The sequence below is a fragment of the Papaver somniferum genome, unplaced genomic scaffold (assembly GCF_003573695.1).
Source record: "Papaver somniferum cultivar HN1 unplaced genomic scaffold, ASM357369v1 unplaced-scaffold_132, whole genome shotgun sequence".
NCBI lineage: Eukaryota > Viridiplantae > Streptophyta > Magnoliopsida > Ranunculales > Papaveraceae > Papaver > Papaver somniferum.
In genome coordinates, this window is record NW_020622381.1 from 2,396,981 (window position 1) to 2,422,258 (window position 25,278).

A 25,278-nucleotide genomic window follows, 5' to 3' on the forward strand; every position below is an offset into this window, starting at 1 on the left:
CAATCTCATCTCATATTTGAATACAACTTTGTGATTTTCAGAATTTCTAGAACAAAAATCTTCTTTGATAGGAATATTTGCATAACAACTTTTGCTTCAGACCTCCCTTGGGACGAATCTGCTTTCATTATACTACTTGCTAGTGTAAAGAATAGTAGAAAAATATTATTTGCGAGTTGACACCTCGTCAAAATTGGCGCCGCTGCCGGGGAGGCAGTGGAAAGTTTAGTTGTTATTTTTATTCTTAGTTTATACTTTTGCTTTTATTTTCAATTCCAGTTTACTAATTCAATCTCTTAGAATCTGATTTTCAGGTACTATTTCTTTGGTGAATGCGTGGAGAGGGCAGACCAAGTCCAATTGGTATACGTCTTCGTTCGGGCACTTTACTAAAAGATTTGATTCGAGCAGTGAATACTCCACTTCCTTCTAGTTATACACCAAGTGAATTCTCGGAATCGGACAAAGAGGAAGACAACACAATGGGAGGTCGACCACCTTCTCCAAGAACACTCAAGGAGCTCACTTCTCCAAACATTGACCATCAGCCTTTATGTATTCAGCTGAATGGAACCATTGAGTTGAAGCCGCAATTGATTCACTTGCTTCCCAAATTCAGAGGATTAGCAGGAGAGGATCCTTATCGTCACTTACAACAATTCCATCATGTTGTGACTAGTATGAAGCAAGCAACTGTAGATGCCGATATGGATATGATGACAGTGTTTCCTTTCTCCCTTATAGATGGTGCAGGAGAATGGTTCTTTTGTTTACCCTATAGATGTATAACTACATGGAATGGAATGGAATGAAGAAGTTGTTCCTTGAGAAGTATTTTCCAGCATCAAAAGCAGCAGTGATTTGCAAGGAGATTTGTGGTATTAGGCAAATATCGGGAGAGACTCTCTATGAGCATTGGGAGCGCTACAAGAAGCTCTTAGCTAGCTTTCCACACCACCAAATCAGCGATCAACTTGTGATTCAATATTTCTATGAGGGGTTGCTTTCTAATGATAGAAATTTGATCGATGCCGCAAGTGGTGGTGCAATCACCAACATAACCGTTGCTGAAGCTACAAGCTTGTTAGAAAACATGGCTGCAAACACTCAAAAATTCTACACTCGAGGTGAATCAGTGGTTAGGAAAGTGAATGAAGTTGGTGATTCTCCACACATGGAACAAAGGATGGGTAACATGGAGAGGATGATGCAACAAATAGCAGCTGTCGTCATACCATCATCACACACCGAACATGTTGAGAAAGCAAGTGCTATGTACCAAAATCAACAAAGGCAGAGGTATGATCCGTACTCCAACACATACAATCCAGGTTGGCATGATCATCCCAATTTCATCTACACCAATAAGCAAGCTGCAGCAAATCCTACTTTCAATCAACAAGGAGGGTACCAATTCATGCAAAGACCACAACAAGAAACTCAAGGTACAAGTGTGGATGACAAGTTTACTCTTATGATGCAAAGTATGCAAGAGATTTCAAAGACAATGCAAGGGTTCAATCAATTCCAGCAGAAATCCGAGATGGCTATGAGAGAGGTGCAAAACCAAGTTAGTCAATTGGCTAATGATATGAATCAACTCAAGGCACAAGGATCTGGAAAACTTCCTTCGCAACCACTAAATCATAAGGAGAATGCCAATGCGATTGAGCTACGAAGTGGGAAACAAGTTGAGAAACCGAAATCATCACCGGTGTCCAATGAACATGATTTGGAGAAAGAAGAGGGTGAACTAGCCCCTAAAAAGGCTTACCCGGTAACAAATTCTAACTCTAAAACTCGTGTTTCTACTTATGCTACTCTTCCTCTTTTTCCTAGCAGGTTTGCAAAGTCGAACAAGGAGACATTGTACCAAGAGATTTGGGAGATCTTTAAGAAGATTGAAGTGAACAGTCCACTCCTTGAGGCGATAAGGCAGGTTCCTCGCTATGCATAGTTCTTGAAGGAATTATGCACTAACAAGCACAAATTGACCGGTATTGAGGTAATGAGTGTGGGGGAGAATGCTTCGGCATATCTTCAAAAGAAGCTCCCACCTAAGTTGAAAGATCCCTGTAGTTTCACCATACCATGTACTATTGGTAAACTCAGGTTTGAACGTGCTTTTCTAGATTTAGGAGCATCCATAAATGTTATGCCTGCTTCCATTTATGAATCCTTGAAACTTTGGTCCTCTTAAGAATACTGGTATTGTTATACAACTTGCTGATAGGTGTAATACTTACTCGACAGGGGTTATTGAAGATGTTTTGGTGCAGGTTAATCAACTCATATTTCCGGCGGATTTCTATGTTCTTGACATGATGGATGAAGATTCACCATCGTCTACTTCCTTGCTGTTGGGTAGACCTTTCATGCGAACCGAAAGAATAAAGATAGATGTTTTCAAAGGCGCCTTAACTATGGAATTTGATGATGAGATCATAAGTTTCAATATCTTTGAGGCTATGAGATATCCTAGTGATGTGCATTCATGTTTTTATATTGATATTATTGATTCTCTAGCTCAACAGATTTTTGAATTGAATGATGATGATGCTTTAAAAAACACCATAGTGGAAGGTTTAGGTTATGGAAAATACAAAGACCTTGAAACTGAATTGTCTATTTGTGATGAACTTAAAGAGGCTATTTTAGCTCTTAACTCATTACAAGAAGTTCCACAAAAGTATAATACATCTTATGTTTCCTTGCCGATTACTAATGAGAAACTTTTACCATCGATTGTGCAGGAACCTATTCTTGAGCTGAAACCTCTTCCGGATCCCCTCGAGTACATATATTTAGGTGATAAGGAAGAGTTTCCGGTGATGATTGCCAAAGACCTTACCAAGGTGCAAGAGGAGAAAATTATTCGAGTGCTAAGAGAGTACAAGTCTGCCATTGGGTGGACCATTGCCGATATCAAAGGAATCATCCCTTCCACATGTATGCACTGAATACTACTTGAGGAGGGGGCAAAACCAACAAGAGAAGCTCAACGTCGCTTGAAACCTCCGATGATGGAAGTAGTGAAGAAAGAAATCCTGAAGTTGTTGGATGTAGGGGTTATATATCCCGTATCCGATAGAAAATGGGTGAGCCCGGTTCAAGTCGTTCCAAAGAAGTCCGTAATCACGGTGGTGAAAAACGATGATAATGACTTGGTTCCAAATAGAATCCAGACCGGTTGGAGAGTTTGCATTGACTACCGAAAGATCAACTCTACCACCCGAAAGGACCATTTTCCCTTACCATTCATTGATCAAATGCTTGAAAGATTGGCCGGACACTCTCACTATTGCTTTCTTGACGGTTTTTCAGGTTATAACCAGATTGTAATAGCTCCGGAAGATCAAGAAAAGATGACGTTTACTTTTCCTTTTGGAACTTTTGCGTGTAGACGTATGCCATTTGGCTTGTGTAACGCTCCAACCACTTTTCAACGTTGTATGGTAAGTATATTTTCAGATTATGTGGAAAGCATCATATAAGTGTTTAGGGATGATTTTAGCGTGTATGGTGATTCTTTTGATAAGTGCATAGATAACCTTGCACTTATTCTTAAACGATGCGTAGAAACTAATCTTGTGCTTAATTGGGAAAAGTGTCACTTTATGGTGAATCATGGGATTGTATTAGGCCATGTTATATCCTTTAAGGGGTTGGAAGTGGACAAGGCTAAGATAGATTTGATTCGGAACTTACAGTACCCCACAACTGTGAGGGAGGTTCGCTCTTTTCTTGGTCATGCATGTTTTTATAGGAGATTCATCAAGGATTTCTCCAATATTGCAATGCCCCTGTGTAGACTTTTGCAGAAAGATGTGGCCTTTGATTGTGACAAGGAATGCAAGGAAGCTTTTGACACCTTGAAAAAGTTGTTGACTACCGCGCCAATTATCAAACCACCGGACTGGAGAAAGCCATTTGAGTTGATGTGCGATGCAAGTGATTATGCCGTTGGAGCCGTGTTGGGACAACAAGATGGTAAAGTTCCATATGCCATTTATTATGCTTCTAGAACTCTCAACGGAGCACAAATCAACTACTCCACTACTGAAAAGGAGCTGTTGGCCATAATATTTGCACTAGAGAATTTTAGATCTTACTTGGTGGGTACAAAGGTGGTTGTTTTCTTTGACCATGTTGCACTTCGATACTTGCTCACAAAGAAGGAGTCTAAGCCAAGGCTCATAAGGTGGATTCTTCTTCTTCAAGTGTTCAACTTGGAAATCAAGGACAAGAAGGGCAATGAGAATACCGTAGCGGATCATCTAAGCAGATTGGTTGTGTCCGAAGAAGCGATTCCTTTATATGATAGTTTCCTGGATGAGCAACTATTTGCGGTAGTTGGAACAACTCCATGGTACACTGATATTGTTAACTTCTTGGTGACGGGACAAGTACCTAGTTCCATGTCTACGTTTCAGAAACACAAGCTCAAGAAGATTGCCAAGCAATATATATGGGATGAACCTTATTTGTGGAAGCATTGCTCCGATCAAATGATCCACAGGTGCGTACTCGAATCCGAGTTCCAATCAATTCTGAATTTTTGTCACTCATATGCTTGTGGTGGCCATTTCGGATCCAAGAGGACAACCCTCAAGGTTCTCGAATGTGGTTTTTATAGACCTACATTGTTTAAGGATGCATATTTATTTTGCAAGGCTTGTGATAGGTGTCAAAGGACAGGCAATTTAGGTGCTAGAAACCAAATGCCGCAAACACCAATTCTCGATGTTGAGATTTTTGATGTTTGGGGTATCGATTTCATGGGGCCTTTTGTGAATTCCAATGGGAAATTTTATATACTTCTTGTTGTAGATTATGTTTCTAAGTGGGTGGAAGCTAAAGCCACCCCTACTAATGATTCTCAAGTTGTTTGCGAGTTTGTGAAGGAACATATCTTTTCTAGATTTGGTACACCTCGAGTGGTGATTAGTGATGGAGGGTCGCACTTCAAGAGATCCTTTCACGCTCTTCTAAAGAAGTATAATATTTCTCATAAAGTTGGCACACCGTATCATTTACAAACGAGCGGTCAAGCTGAAATTTCCAACCGGGAGATTAAGTCCATCCTTGAGAAGACGGTGAACGTTACAAGGAAGGATTGGAGTTATAGACTCAATGATGCTTTGTGGGCGTATAAGACAGCTTACAAGACACCAATCGGTATGTCTCTTTTTAGGATTGCCTATGGTAAACCTTTCCATCTTCCCGTTGAACTTGAACACAAAGCTTATTGGGCTATCAAGGTATGTAATATGGAATTAGATGCAGTTGGTGAACATAGGAAACTCCAACTCAATGAGTTATAAGAGACACGAAATGATGCATATGAAAGTTCACGCATTTATAAAGAAAATACCAAGCGTTTCCATGATAAAATGATTTCCCGAAAGAGTTTTGAAGTAGGGAAGAAAGTTCTTTTATTCCATTCTCGTCTTAAATTATCTCCGGGTAAACTTAGGTCCAGATGGGTTGGACCATTTGTTGCTACTAATGTGTTTGCACATGGTGCAGTTGAAATTATTAGTCCCAAAACAGGGCTGGTTTCCAAGGTCAACGACCATCGTTTGAAACCATACTATGAGCAGTTTGTGACGGAGAATGAGGATATGGTCACATTGAGTGACCCACTCCCTCTGGAGGAGTAATTGGAGCTGAAAGTCGGGCTGGCGATTTTAAACCAAGCGTTAAGTGGGAGGCAACCCACCGATTTTGTATCTTTATCTTTTTATTTTTATGCATTTTATCTTTGTTTTCTTGTTTTGCATATCATTTGCGAAATTTCCCACCTTGAACTTTTCTTTGAATGGCTAAATTTTACATTGAGGACAGTGTAAAGTTTAAGTGTGGGGGAGAATTTATATATTTTTAGAGTTTGTTGCCTTTAGTTAAAAAAAAATAGAAAAATAGAAAAAAGAAAAAAATTGCTTTATAAACTCCGAAATCTAGAAACTTGTGCCTTTAGGATGACACTACCAACATAAGTGGATGGAACCATCTTGGTTACAGGAGTTGAGGAACCCATTAATTAAAAGGACATGCAAAGCTCATGTGTTAGAAATAATATGATAGTTGTTACCATATCTTGGAATGTCACCATATCACCTTCTGTTTTTATTTTTGCAATATTTTCTTGTTTCTCTAAGTGATTTGGTGGGTCACTAACATCGAATTGTTATTACTGATAGGATGAAATAGAGTGATTGAGTTACTAAAAAAAAAAGACTAGACCAATTAGACCAACGGGAGTGTATGCAAAAAAAAAAAAGATGATTGACACTTTGATGCAATATGTGTGTGTTCTCACTGTCTCCGTCTCCTAAGCAAGCGTGGAACACAGGATCCATGGGAATTACCATGTAATCTGATGACAAGAAGCATGCGCTTGGATCCAAAAGATCTAATCATGTTGTCAACTAAAAAAAAAAAAAAAGAATTTTTTTTTGTTATTATTGTTCAATAAAATCGACTCCTGGTTCCCTTGTATATGCCAGTTGAGTTGATCTAGAATTAAGATTGTCGACCGCTGGTTCCCTTGTATATGCCAGCTGTGTTGACAATAGAATTCAGACCAGTATCTCAATCTAATAGGATTCATAGGTTCATCTTGGCGGTGACCTTCAGACAGATATGGGAAACATCGTTCAATTAGACAACATTTGCAAACATCTATTTATATATCCATCTTCTTAATCTATTCATGTGTGATTGTGGTTAGTCATATTCCGAGTATTGTGGTTTGTTCAACTTTCTGAGTAAAGTTAATTTACATATTCATTAATTTTGGATTTGCATCAGGGTACCTCCTCCAATAGCCATTTTGGATTCGTTCATAGATTTGTCACAGGTAGTTGGAGTTGGAAATATAGGTTTGGTAGGTAGACCTCTTGTAAACCTTCAAGAGACTATAACTCGTCCACTAGGGACACCTAGGGTTCAAAGGCCTGTTATTCATGCTAAGAGTAACCGTATCCTCGACGAGACGGAGTTGTATGTATGTTTTAGAATTATTTGGTTTGATTTGCTCGAGGACTAGCAAAGTCTAAGTGTGGGGGAATTTGATAGGTGTCTAAAACATCTTGATATTTATCAATTGTTTATGCTTTCTTTGCTAAGTTTTCTTGTAAATTATGTATCTTATGTTTGCTTTTGAGTGTTTAGGTACTTTGGAGTCATTTGGAATAAAAGAAGAAGAAACAAGGCAAAAAGGTGCAAATGCTGTTGGAGGCAAAATTATGTCTCATTATTTGCTTTTATTTCTTCATCTCTGTCTGAAAAGCATGTCGGCTTTAGTGATGCAAATTTTTGTCTGAAAAACACGACTACTTTAATGATGAAGAGATATGAAGAGAAGAAGTGAATCTGATAAATAAGAGATGGTTGTTGTTGTTGGAGGAACTCGAAAGATGGAGAAAGCTTTCAACCGGAGCATAAAGGGCAGAATCATCATTCCGCAGGCGAGTGACATGGGAGTTGAGCCAAGTCAACAAAAGGATGTTTGTGTGTGGCTAGAATCATTCTGGGTGCCCCTTATCCACTTCACTTGAGTGGGGTTAACCAGATTCATTTCATACACAAAACCTAAAAATATCAGACAATAATCATCTCCTCATAATTTTGTCGGTCTTCACTACACCTGAAACCGAGAGAGAAAGTGGAGGCACCTGGGAGTTGTAGATGCTGGTGAAATCAAGAGAAGAATTCAAGGAGATGATGGCGAGAAGATTGCAGAGCAAAGAATTAGGGGTTGATGTGATTCAAAGGGTCAGTAAAGATTTGGGGATCTGCTGGTTCCTATCAAGAACAGATACTCAAGGTTGCAGAAATCAGAGAGATTGGGTTGAAGAATTTGTGGTGTTTAGATGGGTTCGATGGTTGGTTGAGAGATATGGGTTGTTATGGATCTGAATCGAAGAGAAGAAATTGATGCTGCTGAGTAAGAAGCTGATGCCGTGGATTAATGGGTATCTGTGATGATTTTCAGGGTTTGTCGAGATGAAGTTCTGATGAAGAAGAGATGAAACTGGAGATGGGTTTAGTTCGAATTCCAGTATGCAGGTCAAGAGTTGTGTTGGTTGATGAATGGTTCGGAGGAGTTACAGCTGAAGGTTGGTTTGTTAATTCAGTCAAGATTTAAGATGCTGCTGTATGAGATGATGTTATGCTGTGGATAACAAGAACAGGGTGTTTGAAGCTGAGGACTGTTACAGGGAAGAAGAGTTGCAGTCATTGTTGGTACTGCGATGGTGACTGAAGCTCAAGCAATGGAATAGCAGGAGCTGCTTTGCAGGAAATGATATTGAATTCGAAGTTGCGGCTTAACTGATGTCGCAGGTGGATATGAGATGGAACTGAGAAAGATGGAGCTGGTGTTTGCAATTGGAGACAGCTAGGTCAAGGAGTTATGTGATGATTGAGACAACAAAGATGATCTGAAATGGGTATGATAGCTGCTACTGTGTGGTGGTACTGAGACTGATAGACAAGGATCTGATGTTGCTATTGAAGCATTACAGGTATTGAAGCTGCAAAGTGGAGCTGCAGAGTGGTAACTGAAGTAAATTGGTGGTTCAAATTGGAGGAGAATGGGCCCAGTTCTGAGCTCAATTTCAGCTGAAATATGATGCTGCTTTTATCGAATATGTGTGATTGTTTTACAGGGTTTGAAATGGAGTCTGGTGCTGTTGGTGGATGATTGCAGGTGTGTGTGCTGTGTATTGCAGTGCAGGTGATGGTAAGACTGCACGAAGAAGCTACAAGAAGTGATGTTGCAGGTGCCTTAGGAGTTTGGCTCAATAAGTTGTGCAAGGAATTCTGAAGCTAATGGTGATGTTTGCGGCTGCAAGTTGAACTGTGGGGATGGAACTGAAGGGTATATGTGTTGCTTTGTGTGAAGCTACATAATTGCAGTTGTGGCTAAAGGAATTGGAGCTATAAAAGAGATGAAGGCAGCTACAGCAAGGGACTTGCTTGTAATCATTGAACCAGTTCCGCAGGAAACAGCGCGAAAACGCAGTGACAATGGTGAGCTGGTGGTACTAGTTCCGGTTGTCGGATTTCGGAACTTGAAGCATGAATCATAATATTTCAGTGAATCATAAAGGTAGAACGTGTCGAATGCAAGAGTTAGCTGTGGGATATATGAGTTCGGAGTCGCGCTTTTGGGTATGTTTTCGCAAGAACAGAGGATTGGCTTAAATGTTTTTTTTTTTGTGAATTTATGAGGACTGCAGAGAGGTAGAGTTGAGATGCTGGAAGTATACAATTGCTTGGTGACAGTTTCTGATTATTCAGGTGGCCAGAGACAATTTTCCGGTGACAAATTCCGGCAACAGTTACCGTATTCCGTCCGGTGATCCCAGTTTCCCGTCGACCAGCTTTGGACAGAGATTTTCACATGGGCATTTCTACACATGGGCTTGGTGGAATTCTATCTATTGGACCTTTGAAACTTGATCTAAGAAGAAACATAAAAAGGAGGATTTATTTCTACAACTTTGAGATCACGTATTTTTAACTTGGAACTTTGGAGGAGAGCCGGATACTAAGATTTGCTTATTGTTTCATCTTCTTTATTTTAATATTATGATGATGAACTCCATTATTATGAGTAACTAAAATCTTTCGTTGATTAGAGAGATTTCAAAGTCCGGAGTATAATCTATAATTGATATGAAATAACTCGTTTTCTCGCCATTGTTTTCGTTATTGTTTGATTTCTACTATGCCAATAGTGTTTATGGATTATTTTGTTGATTGTTTAAGTTCGAAATTAAATAGTTGATTTGATAATCCTATTGTTAGTTTTGAATTCTTCGACCCGTAATTGTCTAGAAAGATAAACACAAGTAGTAATATATGGGTATTGATGATGAGACTTTGCTAAGTACTCATATGTAGAAATTGACACTGGTAGGTAATTCAAGCTTTTGAATTTATCACTAGGAGCAACCTTATCTCACAAAACTTAGAGCATTTGTTTAAGTCACACCTAGTAAGCGTACCTCTAGGAAACTTGACAGGTAGAATCCGGTAGTCGAACGCTTCCGTATCCGGTGAGCTTAGGAGATAATAAAGGGATAGTTGAGCGTACTAATTATCCTAGGGTTGTTAGTAACAAGATAATGTGAAAAAGGTAGTTATATATCAATTTGGTTTATGTTCCGTGGTCTAGAATGAATCCTTAATCAATTCCATCTCATATTTGAATACAACTTTGTGATTTTCAGAATTTCTAGAACAAAAATCCTCTTTGCTAGGAATATTTGCATAACAACTTTTGCTTCAGACCTCCCTTGGGACGAATCTGCTTTCATTATACTACTTGTTAGTGTAAAGAATAGTAGAGAAATATTATTTGCGATTTGACACCTCGTCATGTGTCTTTTCGAGATTTGTTGTTTCACAAAAGTCCACGGAGTTACAAAATGATGACGACGTGTGTCCTAATCAGATATTGTGCGACGTTGGAGAGAACGAGGTGCGTTTACACTGCGAAACCAACGCATCATTTCGCCAGACAAAAATATATCCACAAAGTATTGGGTTTATGATTACATAATCGCTATGATAAAGATTAAATCCTCAGCCAACGATGTGTGTAATTATTTTCTTTTGAAACATCCACTCACTTAAGTAGTTTACGTCACTCTAAAATATATGTACCAATCAAGATGTGTATTTTCCAGATCTGTTGTTTGACAAAAGTCCACGGAGCTACAAAATGATGATGACGTGTGCCCTAACCAGATTATTGTGCGACAGTTGAGAGACAGAGGTGCGATTACTTTGGGAAACCAATGCATCATTTCAGTTTAAAAAAAATGTATCCACAAAGTATGATGTTCATGATTACATTATCGCGTTTCTGCTTAGTAGTATACGATTTAAGTTACTGTACAGAAAATTATATACGGTGAAAATTGTATTTTGCACCATATTTCACGTGATCAATTGTTTGTGCACCATATTTTAAAGTATAAAAGACGTAACACAAGTATGATCGAAGGAGATAAAATGATGATGACGTGTGCCCTCACAAGATTATTGTGCTAAGTTGGGAGTTCGAGGTCCGGGTTACACTGCGAAACCAATGTATCATTTCACGTTAAAAAATATATCCACAAAGTATTAGGTTTTTTATTACATAATCTCTATGATAAAGATTAAATCCACAGCCCACGAGGAGTAATATTATTTTCTTTTGAAACATTCACTCACATAAGTGGTTTACGTTACTCTAACATGTATGTAATAATCAAGATGTGTCTTTTCGAGAGCTGTTGTTTCACAAAAGTCCACGGAGCTACATAATGATGATGACGAGTGCCCTAGCAAGATTACTGTGCGACGTTTGAGGGAATAATTAGCGGTTACACTGTGAAACCAATGCATCGTTTCCCTTTAAAAAAATATATATCCCCAAAGTATGAGGTCTATAATTACATAATCGCTACGATAAAGATTAAATGCACCGACATCGAGGAGGGTAATTATTTTCTTTTGAAACATCCACTCACATAAGTGGTTTACCTCACTCTAAAATGTAGATATATGTGTCTTTTCCAGATTTATTAATTTATAAAAGTCCACGGAGCTACAAAATGATGATGACGTGTGCCGTTACCAGATTATTGTGCGACGTTTGAGAGACTAATTTGCGGTAACATTGTGAAAACAATGCATCGTTTCACTTTAAATAAATATATCCACAAAGTATGAGGTTCATGTAATCTATGTTATTATTCATGTTGATTTAAGTTACTATACACAAATTCTTTACGGTTTACTGACTTAGTTTCGTCATCGTCATTCTTCCATTATCATCATAAATATTGCTGAATAATTGTATTTAAAAGTAACAAAGTTGCATCTCTGTCATTGTTTGGTTAACAAAAAACAAAAATATCCAAAGAGGAAAACACGACATCTGCCCAGTTGACCTTATTCTGTCCGCAATGAGGTGAGAAATCTCTGGAATTAATGAAGATCGGAAACAACCAATTAGGAAAACTCCTAGTTCCATTTGTATTGATCATCTTGGAACGAATGTTTACAGAATTTCATTTCACTTAATTACTAAGATAAAAAGGAACGTTACCAAAAGTGTGGTTGCTGTAAGAATATAATTTAGTAACTTTCTTTCAAAAGATGATGAAATCAAGCTTTCATTGGTAATTGTGATGCTTATGATAACATTAACACTATAAGCTGTGAGTACATATATATATATATATATATATATATATATATATATATATATATATATATATATATACTTTATGATTAAAATAGGAAGAATATGTCCAGCTTGTTCGGCATAGTTCTCTAATTATATTCAGATTATATATATAGAAACGTTTGCAAATGATGCAAAGATAATTTTGTATTTGCAAAGAAGACTGAATATCATACTAGTTTTTAAAATGAATGAAGTGAAAATAGTAGTTTGCACCACATTTCACGTGATCAATTGTTTGTGCACCGTATTTTAAGTATAAAAGACGTAACACAAGTGTGACGAAGGAGACAAAATGATGATGACGTGTGCCCCAATCAGATTATATTGCGACAGTTGAGACACCGAGGTGCGGTTATTTGGCGAAACCAATGCATCATTTCAGTTGAAAAAAATATATCCACAAAGGATGAGGTTTATGATTATATAATCAGTATTGGAAAGGTTATATCACATCCAACGAGGAGTGTAATTATTTTCTTTTGAAACAACCGCTAACATAAGTAGTTTACGTCACTCTAACATGTATTTACCATTCAAGAAGTGACTTTTACCAGAGCCGCTGCTTGACAAAAGTCCACGGAGAAGAAGGCTACAAAATGATGATGACATACGCCATCACCAAATTATTGTGCGACAATGGAGAGAATAATGTGCAGTTACTTGGTGAAACCAATGCATTAGATTGTCTTATTTTCCGAGTTAGATCTTCTTCTTCCAAAAAATGCTTGATTGTAATGCAGCACCACCACCATAGGACGCCATTAACGCTATTATAAAAAAAATCTTGATACCCATGCGAAAGATAAAAACCTAAAACCTAAAATCTTTGCAATTAACCAAGATTGCAAACAACCAACTAGGAAAACTCGTAGTCCCATTTGTATTTTCTTTTTAAACATCCACACACTTAAATAGTTTACGTCACTCTAACATGTGTCTTTTCCAGAGTTGTAACTTAACAAAACTCCACGGAGCTACAAAATAATGACGACGTGTGCCCTAACCATAGTTTTGTGCAATAGATGATAGAACGAGGTGCGTGTACCTTGCGACAGCAACGCATCATTTCATCAGACAAAAATATATCCACAAAGTATTAGGTTTATGATTACATAATCGCTATGATAAAGATTAAATCCTCAGCCAACGAGAAGTGAGTGCAATTATTTTCTTTTGAAACATCCACTCACTTAAATAGTTTACGTCACTCTAAAATATATGTACCAATCAAGATGTGTCTTTTCCAGATCTGTTGTTTGACAAAAGTCTACGGAGCTACAAAATGATGATGACGTGTGCCTATCCAGAGTCTTGTGCGACAGTTGAGAGACTGTGGTGCGGTTACTTTGCGAACCAATGCATCATTTCAGTTTTAAAAAAATGTATCCACAAAGTATGAGGTTCATGATTACATTATCGCGCTTCTGCTTAGTAGTATATGATTTAAGTTACTCTACAGAAAATTATATACGGTGAAAATTGTATTTTGCACCAGATTTCACGTGATCAATTGTTTGTGCACCATATTTTAAAGTATAAAAGACGTAACACAAGTATGACGAAGGAAACAAAATGATGATGACGTGTATCCTCACCAGATTACTGTGCTACAGTTGGGAGTCCGAGGTCCAGTTACACTGCGAAACCAATGTATCATTTCGCCTTAAAAAAATATATCCACAAAGTATTAGGTTTTTGATTACATAATCGCTATGATAAAGATTAAATCCACAACCCACGAGGAGAAATATTATTTTCTCTTAAAACATTCACTCACATAAGTGGTTTACTCTCTACTTTAATATTATGTGTATTCCGAGGGAAATGAGTGTTTTTTTTTTCACATCAGTATTTCAAGTGCAAATATCCATTTTCATCGATTTTCGGATACTCTCAGCTTTCCACCTCTCTATATCGAGAAAAAGATAGTTTTTCTATGGATTTTTTGAGTGAATTTGAAAATTGTTAACGACTTTGTAAGACGACAATATTTGTGCCCGGGCTATGCGAATTTCCATTATTATTATCAAATAAGTCCTGATGTACACAATCAACGATACAGATTTATACGCATACTAATAATATTTGCTCATACAACTAAATTATAAAATAAAACAATGCCTTTCCGATACATAGATTGAAATTTCCATAAATTCTGGGACTCCTCAACGTAAATTCTTCCTTTGATTACGTTGATCCATCATGTACAACCAGAACAACCAATGTGGTGTGAGAAATCCATCATGACACGGTAAGGATTTGGACCCATAGATTTGTAAAATCTATAGAATTGATATATTGTTCAGTACATCTTACAGATACAGGGGAGATATATTTATAACGACAGACTTAGACAGACTTGGAAAGGTCAAGTCAGTACGACTTGAATTGACTGAACCCTGTATTCCTAATAAGATTGATGTCTGCTTGACTGCTTACCCCTGGTCTATGCTAGGGTTTCTTCTCTTTAGATGACACGACAAGACCCTTCCAAGCATAGTACTTATTAAATATCAAAGTCGTAGTCTTCCCCCTGATCTTCCTAAAAGACATTTTCTTTTATCTCTCTTTTTCTTTTTCGATTTTCGCTAGTCCATGCCCTAGGAGAAGGGTAGCCTAGTATGTAAAGAGAATGATTTATCCACCGGAAATGATTTATACACTGAGTGGTGTGTGCACCGTGTGAGAGGAGGATGGGGCCCATTCCTTCCCCCTCCCTATCCCGATGTTCAGAGCCATTCCTAGACCGTCAGATTTCCCCGAAGTGCAATTCACGGTACTCTTCTACGGTGTGTGTAGCAAAGTTGTCCATCCACCAAAGAAGAGGGATCGTAGAGTGCATCGTGTGAGAGGGTGATGGGGCACACTTCTGCCCTTCCCTGCGATTGGGTCCGTGCGATCCCTCTCGGTGCCCACTCGGTGCTTAATATATTTTCGGTGGGTATAACAAAACTCTGTAACCTATCTAAGAATAGAAAGAGATCCATAGAAGTTGGATACCCTACAACTCTTCAACGGAACCTCACTGATACAATTACTTAATACAACTTAATATTTTCAATTGAAGGGCTCATCTCAACTTGGGATGGTTGTCCTAAGTTGAGACGCTCAGTTCATCTTAGGAGGAGATGGACAAACCCTTTTATTTAAGGGTTTCTACATCCATTTTACTTGTTTGTCCGTCCTACCGTGGATGTAAAATGGCTTGTTTGCACCCCATTGGAGTTGCTCTTACAATGGTGAATATTTTCGCCTTTATGGTGAAATACACTTTTTGCACTGTCTGTATAGATGCAATATCTTGTTTGCACCTGTTATGAATGAAATTCGCAAGGGCTACACCTAGTTAGCACAATATCTTTCTATTGATTGAGAGTTGAGACCAAGCACCTGCCATGGAAGTGAATATCCTTCTATTGTTTGAGACCAAACATCCACCGCGGAATAACTATGGCTCTTGCAGGAGGCTCATAAAGAAGTTTCTGCGAGAAAAGGATGGTCGGTGAGTTCTGAGCTTTGGGGCATGTATTTTGAGCTTGAGCTTGGTTGCACTGCTGCTGACCCAATGTCCCCAGTTCTTGTTCTTTCTCCTTGATCTATATACAACAAGGAATAACTTCATGATCAAGAACGTTCCTAGGTAGAAAATGAAAGATATTTGAATCCAACTAATGCTACCCCTTTATTTTATTAGAGATAGTAAATTACCTTCTCCCCTATAACGGTATTCTGCTCTTTTAAAGTTTTTTTCTGTCATTTATAACGACAACAATGTATATGCATGAGACATTTGTCACCTTTGATTAGTCAAACTATATAAAGCATGTTTTTCTGTGTGTGAGAGGAATGGAGAGGATAAACCTTTCCCTGAAGCTCAGAAATGCATTCATACAACAACTAGTTCTGTATAAAATAAATATGAAAAAAAATCGTATAAATAACTCAATACAGAGATACAAATTAGTTACCAAGTAATGTTTATTTGTATATACCTTTCTTGATTTAATGTTCTTCAGGGAAGTATCAAGTTCATGCTCCAAATTTTGTAGCTCTTTCACACTGAAGGATTCCAAATCTTCTCCCATCATATGCCTGTTGTATTCTCACGTTATTATATTAATGACCCCTTTACAATACTTTCGTACAAGTTTGTGTAATCTGTTTTCCCCCACCCTCACCCCCCACCTCCCCAAAAGAAAAAGTAAATCCTTCGTTATTTGAGTGTCAGAGTTCTCCGTTTTTTATTTTTATCGAGTTTCAAACTTAAATTGCAATCTAGTTACAAAATGCATATGTTTATTCCATTCAAAGGCGCTACAAATGAGATACATGCAACTCTACTGAACTTAGACATTTTAGATGATATGCAGATGATTCGTCTGCCACATGGTAAGTATAGTGTTTCATCTTACATATTAATATACATATCTAATAAATAAATACTTACCTTTGGTTTCTTTGCAGAAATTCAAATTTGGCCTTAACTGAGGTATATTCCGAGGACCAGTTGCGCTATAATAAGAAGCACCAATCAAGTTACAAGCTATATCTAGTGCTCTGAATTATTTATCACTGAATTAACTAATTTCACTATGCATGTTAGACCTTAAGGCATATGAAGAACCCTAACTATGGAGTCACAGTGATGGATCACTGATAAAGAAAATTAGATTAAAAAGGAGCAAAAGAGATGCATGGAAGAGATGCTTAAAATAGTTAGACATGCATCCAGTATGATAATTTCGTATTAATCCACCATTAATGCTATCAAAGAAGTAATATTCCATGCTGTTGTTATTTTTTCTTAAACAACTCGTATACTAAAATATACAAATGAGAGGAAAAATATATATGAAATCAGGGAATTTCCAACTCAATCAAAGATGTTTAACTAACTTGAACTTCTCCTTCCTTCCGTATCATTGATTCTAGGTGATTTTTCCTGACATGTTGTGGGTAACAATGTATATGGGTGAATTTCTTTTTACCTTATACAAAATTGAGATATGCCGAGCTAATCAGTTCAATCTGATTAGTAGGACGCTAATAAGGCTTATTGATTAGATCTTTTTCTTCGGAAGGAATGGCTTATTAATCTTAGCTTGAACTGAGCTTCATCTATAACAATGTGTATGTGGACATATCTTGTCATGAGCTTCAAACTATAGGTTATCAATGTGTATATATGCAATACTCACGTACCAGTAATTCTTGATCAGTTGCAACAAGCTCTTCCGCAACACAACATTGTCTTTCATATCGTTCAAGGATGGCGTTCATGCTGCGTTAATGTGCCAAAATTTAAGAGGTTAAAAGAAAAGAAGCAGTCGTACATGAACACAGAAGCTTAGATGGCGGAGCGAAATAATATTGAACCTTAGTTTACATGAATATGGACCACAATTTTGTTAAAAGTTTATTACAACTAATCCGGTCATAAAGAAGGAAAAACAATTGCTATTAGTTTTGGTCTGAGCGCTCCCTACTAAACATCATAAATTTTACTGTGCATTTTTTATGAAAAAATCATTTTCTCACTAAAAATAATAATAATCATGATAGTAATTAATGTTCGCTAAACCTGTCGATGCTTTCATGGCCTTAATGAAGGTTACATATGAGAAATTACAAGATTAACCAAAACATGTCATTTAGTTGAAGACATTAATAAGATTCCAAATTTCAATTTCATTATAGATTTATAGGTATGCATCTCATAAAGTTCAATATTTGCTATGCAAGTGATGCATCAGTGCATGCACCCACACAGTGCCAAGTTTTACGAATGCTAAACTAATACTATAATATAACTTGCCGACAGTAATTTTGGAATTAACATAATAAATATATAGAAATAACCTATTCGAGCTCCAGTGACATTGGCTACCTCTTTGGGGTTACATTAAAGACTAAACTGAAGCGATAATATGTTGAACCCACTGTAACACATCAGGTTTATTGCATGAGGTATAGCTACAACAACTCTTATCAAAAACAACCAAAAAAAAGTGTCTATTAATCTAGAAATAAAGGTGATTCTTTTAGTAAACCAAAATAGTAGTATTTTTTTTAACAACTAAACTTTTGTTGGAAAATATCTTCCTTCATTGTTATTCTTTTGGGAAAATTGTTTGAGATTTTTATCATCGATAGAATTCAGATATTCTCATGTTTATATAGAAGGTAACGCAGTGGATGATTTGTTGGGTAAATGCGGAGCTACTACAGGGTCTCAACGGTGGAATGAGCCACCATATTTTATACGAGTAGCTTTGGGTAGTGACAGATCGAGTCTGTCTTCTTATCGTTTCAAATAATCTGTAACATGTTATCTTCTTTTCTTTTTCTCTTTCTCTCCTTCTCCTGAGGTTTGGCCTAACCCCCCTCTTTCTGTTTTCTTTGCATTTTTATTAATAAAATATCCTCGTGAGCTTTGCCAAAAAAAAAAGATAGTTACACCTTATCGATCAGATTAAACAGATTACAACTACTGGCTAAATTACTTATGTAAAGGATCAACAGAAACCAATTAAGGGTAGTTAGGGTGGGGTGAAAAATCTTTTAAATATTGTCTTACTTATATAGTAAATGAATATTTTAAAGTCTCCAAACATAAACCCAGTAACAATATAAACACTCAAATAAAGAATCATCTTCTTTTGGTATTGTGATGATCAGCTTAAAAGTTAAAACCCTGTGTGGTAATATTTATATCGTTTAAATGATCAATTATTTATACAAAATTTCACTACATAATTTAAATTATCGCATTAGATCATGAACAAAACATAACATAACATTACATTACTACTTTTCTCTACCTATTAACATTGCATACTTGGGATAAATAGGATAGATCGAGGAAATAAGTAGATGGAGTACTGAGTACGTACCAAGCATCAGTAGGGTATTCAAATAGTTCTCCTTCCGGTGAAAAACAATCAGGGCAACTTCAGCATCACATAAAACAGAAATTTTATTAGCTTTATTAATTAAACCAGGCTTTCTCTTTGAGAAAGTAACTTGTTTATCGATCTTGTTTTCTATCCTCTTCGGCGGTACTCTACCTATTTTTCCCATTCTCTCTTCTTTTTATTTGATTCTTATAAAGGTAGGACTTAGGAGCAAATGACAAAACAAGATTAAGAAAAAAATCCTAGTATATCATTGCCATTACTAAAAAGAAGAAGGCAAAGAAACCCGAGTATGATAACAATCCAATATCACAACAATAACGAAAATGAAAGTTGAGAAGAAGCTTGAAACAAAATATAATAAGAAACATATTTTAGGTTTTTCCTTTTTCTCCACCTTCCTCCTCAATTTTTTGGAAAACAACCTTTTTGCATGATGCAGAACTGTAAGGGTCTGTTTGGCATGCCAGTTTTAGACATTGTGTACTGTATATATGTACCATGAGGGAAACAACCCCTTTTAAGCTTTTGCCATGTGCCCTATGCGTTGTTTCTATCACACACACCAGTGTTTCAGTTGCAAAACTATATTTTCACCTACTTTATATTGAGTAAATTATGAGTACAAAATTACTTTTCTAACATGTATTTGGAGTGAAACATTATGTTTTCACCTCCGCTAATTACCCTTAAGAACCTTAACCTACTCCCAGTAATAAGCTACATTAATTAATTAAACTACTCTTGATGATATCCAGGGAAGTATAATAACTGTTTTATTAATTTATTATTATTTTATTATTATTATTATTATTATTATATATTTTTTATAATTATTGGATAAAGAGTATCACATTAACTACTTGGAAGCCTAACAAGCTAAACTCTCCAACGACATACCACTACATTAATTGAACATGTTGTTGTGCTAGCCTACCAGCGAGGCTCATGGGTAACCTAACCAAGAGAGCAGAAGCGGATGGGGGGCTCAGGGCTGAGATTTTTATTATTATTATTATCATACCTTATATTATATTATGTGATGGGAAAGTACACTTGGGATAAGTGGAAGTTATTCTTTTCACGTCAGTGCTCACTTGAAAATTTGCCTTTTCACCTATCTTTCACTTTCATCAGTGTTAGGTTGTATCTTGCACTTCTAGTGCGAGGGAAGAATTCTATTTCTCACATGTATTTTAGGTAAAATACTGGCCGGACTGGGAATCGGATCTATAGAATTAGACAGGAAAAATGTAGAATCGTAGATCGTAAATCTCTGATGTGCGCCTGGCCCTAGTTACATCTCATTAAATCCTTCTAACTCTAGAGTTTAGTGGGTGTATGTTGTATACTCTCGAGACAAGAAGAGACGTCTGCTTTTCTTTCCTGAACTCTACTCCCGAAGTAGATAGGTTTGAGACTCGAGACTAGTTATTAAAAAAGGGTTGAGTGATAAGCAAACGTCTTTTCAGATGGATTTGTAAGCAGGAGTGGAGGGAGACTGGAAAGGGGTTTTTTACTTTGTTGCTCACATGCTAAGGAAAATCAATAATGATTAACCTACCGTGATTGTGTACCGCAGGATGCACCGTGTGAGAGAAGGGTGGGGCCTTCTTATGACTCACTCCTAATGTTTAGAGTCACTCCCGCCCCCCGGGACCGTAGGATTCCCCCTAAGTACACTCTGCGGTGCAGTTTTTCGGTGGGTGTATAGTCGTTGGAGGAAAATTGAACCTCTATGTCCTATAGAGTTTCAGAAAGTCTAGAGTTTACACCAATTCTGAAACAATTTTTAATAATACTAATAATTTAAACTGACCAGTAATGACCGAGCAAGAAATAATAATTACTAGTGATTGTAGCCGTAGGCATGTAGTTAACATAGGGTAGATAGGAACGAGAGACGGAGAGAGTAAAAAAAAATAGGAAAACATTTCTCGAAGAGCTAACTTCTTTTCTGATAAATAGTAACCTAGTAAGGTCAGTGATTTCAGTCGTAGCTTCTGAGTTTAGTGGCTACGCTTTTTTTTTTTTAATAAATAAACCAGGACTTAAGCCTGAGGTTACAACACGAAACATAACATAAAAACATTACACAGAGTGACTTCCAAACAGTACCAAAACTTCGTAACCAGAATCTTTTCGAACCAGAATCTCTTTGAACCAGAATCTCTTTACGCGAAGCTTCTACACTTCCCCCACTACCTTCCCCCATTAGGTGGCAGTGATCTTAGCCCTTGATACCTTGTATTTGAGTTAAAAGGGGGGCCCTTTTGTGTGGAACCACACCATTATCTTCATGACACCTCACGGGGGAAATGGTTGGGGGAAGACTATCATTTTCGGTGGTTACGTCTCACTACCTCTCGTTAGGTATCTAGAGTTTAGTTGGTCTATAAACTCTATACTCTCTAGACAAGACGATAAGACAAGACGATAATGGGACAAGACCAAACGAGACATATGCTTTTCCATCATGTCTCACTCTACCACATGCTTATACTGGTCCATAATTAAGAAAAGACGTTTGACTTCCCCTAGTTTTTACTGTCTAGTCTCGAATATCGACCTGTGTTACGTGATAATAAAAGTGTTTCTGCTTCTTGGCTAATAAAAGGTTTTACTCTATAGTCTTGAATATATATTTGTATTTGTATTGAGTATTATAATATATTAAGTGGGACCCTTTAGATATAAAAATATGGAAATGATTGACACACACCAAAACAAAGCACCGAGCGTCTGTACCATGTGAGAGGATGATGGGGCCCACAGCCACCCTTTCCATATCTCTATGCTAAGCACGCAAGGTTAGGTCCGTGCGATTCCCTTCGGGACAAAACGGAGTACAATACTTTGGTGTGTCTAGCAAGTTCCATAAAAATATGTAAAAATATAGTATTAAAAAACTGAAAAAGTAGGAGAAAAGGATATATATATATATATATATATATATATATATATATATATATATATATATATATATAATTACTCGGAGATAGTCTGACCATCGTTGGAGATGGTCTGACCTTCGTTGGATGGAAAGACCATCGAGCGATGGAATCTCTATCACTAGGCATATGAATGAGTTTGGAAGTTTGGCATACCCATAGTGGGTACATATACTAGTGATTATTTTCGCCTTTATGGTGAAATGCACTTTTTGCACTGTCTGTGTAGATGCAATATCTTGTTTGCACCTATTATGAATGAAATTCGCAAGTGAAACACCTAGTTAGCACAACATTTTCATATTAATCCACAGGTTTAGATAATTATTAACATTTATACAGTAGTTTTTCTCATTAAAATTTATACAATATTTTTTCTCAAAAAGTAAGGTGTAACATAGGAAAAGAGGTATTTGCTTAATAAGATACTTCCCTTCTCCGCCCATATAAGTTGGAGTGTCAGACCAGAATTTTCTATTTTAATATAATACTCTCGTTAAAATAATAGAATTTTCTGCTTTCGACTCTCGACTCGGGTCCTTAGTGCTTAAATAATAAGTTGGATAATATTAATATTATAAAATAATACATTCCAAAAATTTATCTTACACATTATTATGTCCCAACAATTATATAAAATAATAACTCAATTAGAAAATAAAAAATAATTTTCATACATATCAAAGTTAAGTCCGTTGAATCAAAGACTGCGTAAGCCTTTTCGCTCAAACGACCCTTGATCGTGGACATAAGATTCATAGATGCGTGATTTGTTACTTTCAGGTAGTTACCCCGATACTTATGTGGGTGAACAAACTTGCTATACACATGAGATGCTTCAAGTCAGTTTCTTCCAAGGATATGCAGCAACTACAATATTTTGAAGGGAGGAGGATTCTTTGACAAGGTTATTCTCAAATCATCTAACAATTTAAACACCAGTGTAGTTATAAAACGCAAATGCTAATGAATCTAAAAGACTAAAACTAACTTTTGGTAATATGTTCATCTTACAATCATCTACATTACTATTAAAAATTAATGCATCTCCAAATGGAAAACCTCATCATCTACAAAATTTACCAAGTGGTAAATGGTGGTGTTATTAGGTAATTCATTACCAGGTGCCTTTGGTAGTATCATAGAGCACTATAGGGAGAACATATTACCAACTAACGGATCTTCTCTCTTGAAAACTTATCTCTAAACAACACCCTGAAAGAAAAGACTTTATGAGAACGAATGAAAAAAACATACTATGGTTAGGTTCCTGATGAATAACATTCCGACGATTCAACAGATGCAAAAGCCGTCTCTAAAGATTCTTTGGAATTGACATCATCTTGGAGGTCAGTATCCTTTGAACCTCCAGCTGTGGTAGTAGACATCTTTCCCTAACACCATGGACAAATAATCAATTTACCATCACAACAATTCACTCAACTGCAGATATATAACAAATCAGGTTCATAATTTCAGTGAGTTTCGAGAAAGAAGAACTTCACATACTTAAGTTTGCAAAGAATTCTACATCCACTGATTCTTAATCCCAAAGGTGTCAAAGGACTAAAAATATGTATTTAAGATATATGGTTTTATAGGGTCAGTATCTGAAAGGAGAAACAGTTATCTTTTTCAAGATGTTGAACTAAACCATGGTCTTGACAAATTAAATTCAGCGATAAAACCTTAATTACCTTTCCTAATTGGGTCTCCAATTGTAAAATAAACAAATAATTAAGTATAAGCACGATGCATATGATTTTGAATATAACCAACATGACTATGTAGTAATTTATTATTTTCAGATTGAAATAACTATTATAAACCCATGGAACCACTTTACTGAGTATCAATAAGTTTAATGAAGAAGAATTTACCAGTTATGAAGCTTTTACCAGTGCCGAAAGCCCAAAACCCTGTACACAATAAAAGCAAAAGTTAGGAAAACACCCAAATTAATTGAAATCATCCGAGTAACGGTGAAGGACGGGATTGAATTTAGGTCACGTTTAATGAATTTGATGGCGAAAGCACTATTATGGGTATATTTTGCACCAAATGAACTAGGGTTTGAAGGCGACGCAGGGAGATACTCGCTACATTTCTCAAGAGAGAGAAATGGTATGATATCAGAGTATGCTTTTCATATTTATATGGCACATCCAAACGCGACATCAGTGCGACAATATTTGGGATACATCCGTCATTGGTTAATTAGATAGTATCCGGCTCGGGTATATTGGAAAACTCGTGGTGTGTTTCGTGAACTATTTGCAAGCCGTGGTAGTGGGCAATAATATACCCCTAAATGTGCCTTCCAAACACAATTTAACCCATTTATTTCAATCATTCTGTTTCATAGAAGAAGAAGAAAAAAGAGGAAGAAACCTCAAACTACTAGATCTAGCAATGAAATTCTTGTCTTTTCATTATTCACGTACATCATCACGTACTGTGAAGGCTAGGTGATAAGCACGTCAGTGCTACATTTTATACCCATATTTATATTAGTTAGGACTCGATACTTTGGCTAATAATATTTTTTCAGTGCTTTTATAGAAAGTAGAAACAATTCTGGTGATGGAAGGATAAATAGCCATATTACAAGCTTATAAGGCAGTTGAGACGAAAGTTACTAATGCAACCTCTCAAGTCAACAAAATGGAGAAAGAGCCCACTATCTTAACCTCTTGTACTTATTAGTCCGCACCACACTCACGGCCAGAAGTTAAGCAGGTGAAAGAAATGCTTTTATTTCCCTGATGTCGACCAGGTGAACTACATTTGGAGACATAAGAAAATTATTAGTGGGACGTGTTTTCGCAAAGACAAGGAGCTGATGATGTTAGTCATATGGGTTTTATTTATGGTGTGCCTGCGACTTCGAACAAATGTTGCTTGTGACCTGGAACGATCAGCTGAAGGTAATGTTAATAGAAGTTCTTGATGGCTGCTCAGGGAGAAGAAGATCGCAGCTTCCTGAGAAGAACTGATGTGTAGGTGATGAATCATTGAAAGCAACGAGTTGAAGAAGTGCAGGCGATGGCTGCTCTAAATTTGCAGAGATGAAATCGTATTGGCTGCTGCAATTGTTTCATCACCGAGATGGAGTCAGGCCATGGAAAGGATACAGACGAGGGAAGAAACGAATATA

The 25,278-nt window shown here is 36.8% G+C and overlaps 1 protein-coding gene, 1 long non-coding RNA gene and 1 pseudogene across 2 annotated transcripts; 2 read left to right on the forward strand and 1 right to left on the reverse strand.

The window, feature by feature from the left end:
• Window positions 1-808: 808 nt before the first annotated feature.
• LOC113333214 lies at window positions 809-1,957 on the forward strand. Its single transcript, XM_026579727.1, has one exon. The coding sequence runs from the start codon at window positions 809-811 to the stop codon at window positions 1,955-1,957; it is 1,149 nt and encodes a 382-aa protein (XP_026435512.1).
• Window positions 1,958-7,633: 5,676 nt separating this feature from the next.
• LOC113333179 lies at window positions 7,634-9,711 on the forward strand. Its single transcript, XR_003351826.1, has 2 exons — window positions 7,634-9,180; window positions 9,310-9,711. It is a non-coding gene; the product is annotated as an uncharacterized LOC113333179 (long non-coding RNA).
• A 5,958-nt stretch (window positions 9,712-15,669) lies between these two features.
• Window positions 15,670-19,336, reverse strand: LOC113333216 (annotated as a pseudogene).
• Between the last annotated feature and the right edge of the window lie 5,942 nt (window positions 19,337-25,278).